Below are 4,514 nucleotides of genomic sequence, written 5' to 3'. Positions count from 1 at the left end.
ACAATTACCAAGTGACTTTGTTCGCAGGTATCATGGATGAGAAAGCGAGATTTACACATCCTGACGTCACACATCTTCACGTACACGGGGGACGCGCGGTTCAGCGTGCTGCACCCCGAGCCCTCCGACGACTGGGACCTCAAGGTGGAGTACGTGCAGCCGCGCGACGCCGGCGTCTACGAGTGCCAGATCAACACCGAGCCCAAGATCAACATGGCCGTCGTGCTTCATGTTGAAGGTGCATTACTTAGTTAAACACTAAACAGACAAACTAACAGTTAAGACGATGTTATATAACCACAGTTAAAGCCAAAGGAGTAGTGTTTTATCTCGACATTCTAGGTTCAAATAATAGCAGTTTATAAATGATTCAATGCGTCGAAGTATCACGTACAAAAGTTTGACATTCCGTGTTCATGGATCTACCGCAAGACCGCATACTTCCGATTTATATTCCGTCTTTCCTAACTCTTCCGGCTTTAGTTTACGGATAGCTTGCGTCATACGAGTTATTTTTATAAGGCTCCGAGGAAATGTGTGTACGTAATCTCGCATTCGTCTGCCGTCATATTATAAGAAGCAGCTAATGCTGCGATACAAAGCGCCTGCCATTACTCTCAGTCAGAACCGAGTGCGGCCGACTGCGGCCGACTGCGGCCGACTATTGCCGACTATTGCCGACTGCGACTAGTGAGCTAGTGACGCGTGCAGCGAATATATTTCGGTTGGAAATATTACTTAATAAATTATGACGAGTTTAGCCTGTCGAGGATATCCTCAGCAAGCTTACAAAGATAAAGCTTAGGCTATATAAAATGTTTCTTGGTTAATATAATTATGTAAGACAAAAGCAATTTACTTAAAGGGGTATTCGAGTTAGAAGCAACATTTATCTAACATTTTTTTAAATCCTTGAATATCCGCAGCAGTAATTTAAGTTGACGCGCTTTTACTTATAGTTTGAACCACTAATTAGGTTAGTCGGTAATATTGTCATATCAAGAACAATACCGAATTAGTTTATTCACAATAATTCTAAGCCGTGTTTACACATTTCGCTTTGAACTTGTAAATTGCTACTAGAAATGTTTACGCCTAAAATTGACGCTTTAAAATTTAATAAACAAGACGTGACCTCACAAAAGGCCGCAGAAATGCTCGATAAAGTGAATAATTTAACGGCATCTTAAAGGCAAATCTTGTCTCAGGAGTATCCAAGATCAGGTCTTTTAAAATCATGACGCACATTATAATTCATGCGAAAATATCAAAGTAAATTCAAAGGGTGTTCAAAGGAACTTTTGACCATGGAAATTTTGATGTTTCAATCTTAATTTTGAGATCAAGTGAAGCGTATCTTAGGACGCACTGAAGGTACGCAAGACTTTAAGAACAAAGGTTTCGGTAACTGATGTTATCTACAAAGAAGGAAGCAAAAACATTAGTAGCATTAAAATTAACAATAAAAATTATAATATCGGTATAAAACATTTGTAGCTATTCAATGTATAAGATGTTTAGTTGATTAACGATTAAATACATAGAAATCAAAAATTTGAAACAGCATATATTATACTTACATTAAACATTGTTAATATAGATATTGTAAAATCTAAGCACATAGAGAAATAATCTGCGGAATGTATAGTCTCAATTTGGATTAATAATGAAAGTTTGGGCCGAGAAGGACGTTCAGTAAAGTTATATCTCAGTAACTTAGTAACTGAGTCGAATAACGGATTAAACTTTCAAGTTTCACGCAATTGCCTCATCCTTTTGTAATTTCTTCTGCTCCGATGATTATTTATAGCTCGTCCTCATTTTAATACATAATTGTAACCACTAAATCAAACTTCACAGAAGGTAGATTAGGTATTTTTTGAAACATAGGACTAAATAATCACTCATTTTAATTACACAATTGTTTTCATGGTCTAATAACGGATTCGAATTCTTTTATATCTATCTATTTTATTATCTTGTTAAGTCTGATTTTTGTTGTTAGCTTGTACTAAAATTTATTTTATATCGACACACAATAAATATGCAATAAAAATACATAACTCTTCATCGTCCTCCCGAGTAGTAACGTTACAGCAATCTGTCAGCACGCTCCAGCGCTTGATGTATCTCAAATTCTACTCTGTGCCAATTACAGCGCTTGTTACGCTGAAAAATGTCCAACAAAAGCACGATATATGCACATTTCATATGATACCTATAAATCGTCCGACAACTATTCAGTCGCTTTCACATTACCCAAAATGTTTTTAATGTTAATACAAATGTTTTCTTATATTTTAAATACAAATTGGGTTTTTACTCTAACCTTATACATAGATTTGATTAGTTTAAATACTTAAATACTTTATTAACCACGCTATAAAAATAAATTTTAAATTCTATTTTTAGTCGTATTACTCTTTTATTACATCGTCTTCAAATATTAACAAAGTTGGAAATGTAATTTATACCGTGGCTTTTTTGCATGTAAATGTTTCGATGAGATTAAGTTATCAAGTTACAGAGCTATAATAACATTAAGTCTAGACACTTTCTAAACAGCCGTATCAGCTTTAATTGCGTTAATTAATAGAAAAACTTTCGCTTCATCTTTTATGCCTTATTTTCAAACTGAAATATAAATGAAATTTACTTAACTATAAAGTTAAAAATTAACTTGTTCTATTTTATTTTTAACTGTTGTTTTTTGTTTTCACGTTTCGCTGAACAGTTTGAAATATTTTAGTAGCTTAATGGCTTTATAAAACTAATTTACTGCATGATTAAGCCGAGTTAATTGTGTTTTAAAATTCACACTAAAACTTATTGAATTATAAAAATTGAACATTATTATCTTTGGCATTTCATTCGAATTTATATATTAACTATTTAAAAAAAAAACATAGAATTTACTAATAGTACAAAGAGGATAGATTTGTATTTTTAATGTATTAAAATAACTCAAAGGCTACTGGACTGGGTCGATTTTAAAAATTCCTTCACCATTAAAAGGCTACGTTATCGCCGAGTAACATAGGCTATAATTTCAAATTTCACGTGAACAAAGTCGCGAGCAACAGCTAGCGTTTAAAAAAAAAGTTTTGGTTACCAAAGACTTTCAAATAATAGACTCGATTATTACACTTTGATAATTATGTTGCTATTTTTGTTGCCTTTTGTTGGACACAAAGAAACAGAGTGACAATGCGAATGATTTATTAAGATGCTGTCATAAATCAAATTATAGCACTTCCGTCTTCGCAATTCTATTTGCGGCGCGCGGCGTCGTCTGCGCCGTCAGCGCTGCTGCTAGTTTGTATTCCTCGTCTCCTCTCCTAAGCTATTGTCTTGTGAATTCCAGATGAGTCCCACACCCCCGCGAGCCCGTCTCCGCCCCGATCCTCAGGTACTCTCCATTCCTATATGTTTCTTCATTCACTAGTCTTCATATTTCAAGCCTGTTGATTCCCACTTCACTGTCTACTACTTTTCTTTTTGCATTAATATGTGCTCCTGGTTTATCGCTTTATTGCAGATGCATTTATTCTTTACATTGTTTTTTGTCTTGTGACATATGACGTGTTGAATCGACACATATTAATTTTAACTGAGACTATCTCCGGGGTAAATACATTAAAAAAATAAAGATTTAGTTAACGAATCCAAAAATATCTACACACAAATATCTAAACACTATAATGATAAATAAGTAAAGCTACAATTAGTAAGGGCCCATATATTCCGGACCTCCGTCCACAACGCAACCGTACTAAATTCAATTAAACCTAAGTAAATTGACTTAATGCGGTTTATCTGAATTTAGTGACCAATTTCGTTCACCGGGACGATTGATCGCTTCCTAAAAATAAGTTGATACGTAAACCACGAAGTTGTTCATTGTTTGTTTTATTTTGTTAGAAATTTCACGACGAAACGTGTTTAATTCTCGTCTAAATAAAGACACCACTAGCAGATAGCTGGCATTCTTGTTGACTTAGGTTCATTATTTTGATAGCTGTAAAAAAATCTTTAGGTATTAAACCAAGCAATCGTTAATCAACACACAGTGATATCGTGGGTGCTTCAGTACTTAATTTTGATATTTCGTGTTTATGTTATGTTGCTTGTTTTGTTTGCGTGAGTCGTGTATAATGTCGCAGCGGCGGCGGCGACCATCTGGGGCTCGCAGGACGTCTACGTGAAGAAAGGCAGCACCATCTCGCTGACCTGCTCCGTCAACGTGCACTCCTCGCCGCCGTCCAGCGCATCTGTCCTCTGGTGAGATGTCAAGTGTAATAAAACGTAATCACTTACAGTAGGATGTCAGTAATAACAGTATATTTTTTAATAATTCTTTTTCAATCAAAAGGGCTTCACTTATGACACACTTTAGACTATATGTTTTCAAGCTATTAAACTTAAGGATTTAATAATTTGGAAAAACAAAACAAAAAGTGTCAAAAACTACAAGCTGACATTAAAAGGAGGATACCATGGTAACGGTAATTGTT

At 34.9% G+C, this 4,514-nt stretch overlaps 1 protein-coding gene across 1 annotated transcript in view; it reads left to right on the top strand.

Moving 5' to 3' along the window:
- The window catches only part of LOC106108672, a 4,708-nt gene extending 288 nt beyond the window's left edge, over nucleotides 1-4,420 (top strand). Inside the window, exons 2-4 of the mRNA XM_013289932.1 lie at nucleotides 28-238; nucleotides 3,365-3,409; nucleotides 4,164-4,420. Coding sequence (XP_013145386.1) covers nucleotides 28-238; nucleotides 3,365-3,409; nucleotides 4,164-4,285 — 378 coding nt within the window. The 3' untranslated portion in view covers nucleotides 4,286-4,420. The remainder of the gene's footprint in view (nucleotides 1-27; nucleotides 239-3,364; nucleotides 3,410-4,163) is intronic.
- Nucleotides 4,421-4,514: the final 94 nt, after the last annotated feature.

This window comes from Papilio polytes, unplaced genomic scaffold (assembly GCF_000836215.1).
Source record: "Papilio polytes unplaced genomic scaffold, Ppol_1.0 DF821422.1, whole genome shotgun sequence".
Classification (NCBI taxonomy): domain Eukaryota; kingdom Metazoa; phylum Arthropoda; class Insecta; order Lepidoptera; family Papilionidae; genus Papilio; species Papilio polytes.
The sequence above is the reverse complement of the archived record's forward strand: the minus strand, read 5'-3'. Positions and strand labels throughout refer to the sequence as shown.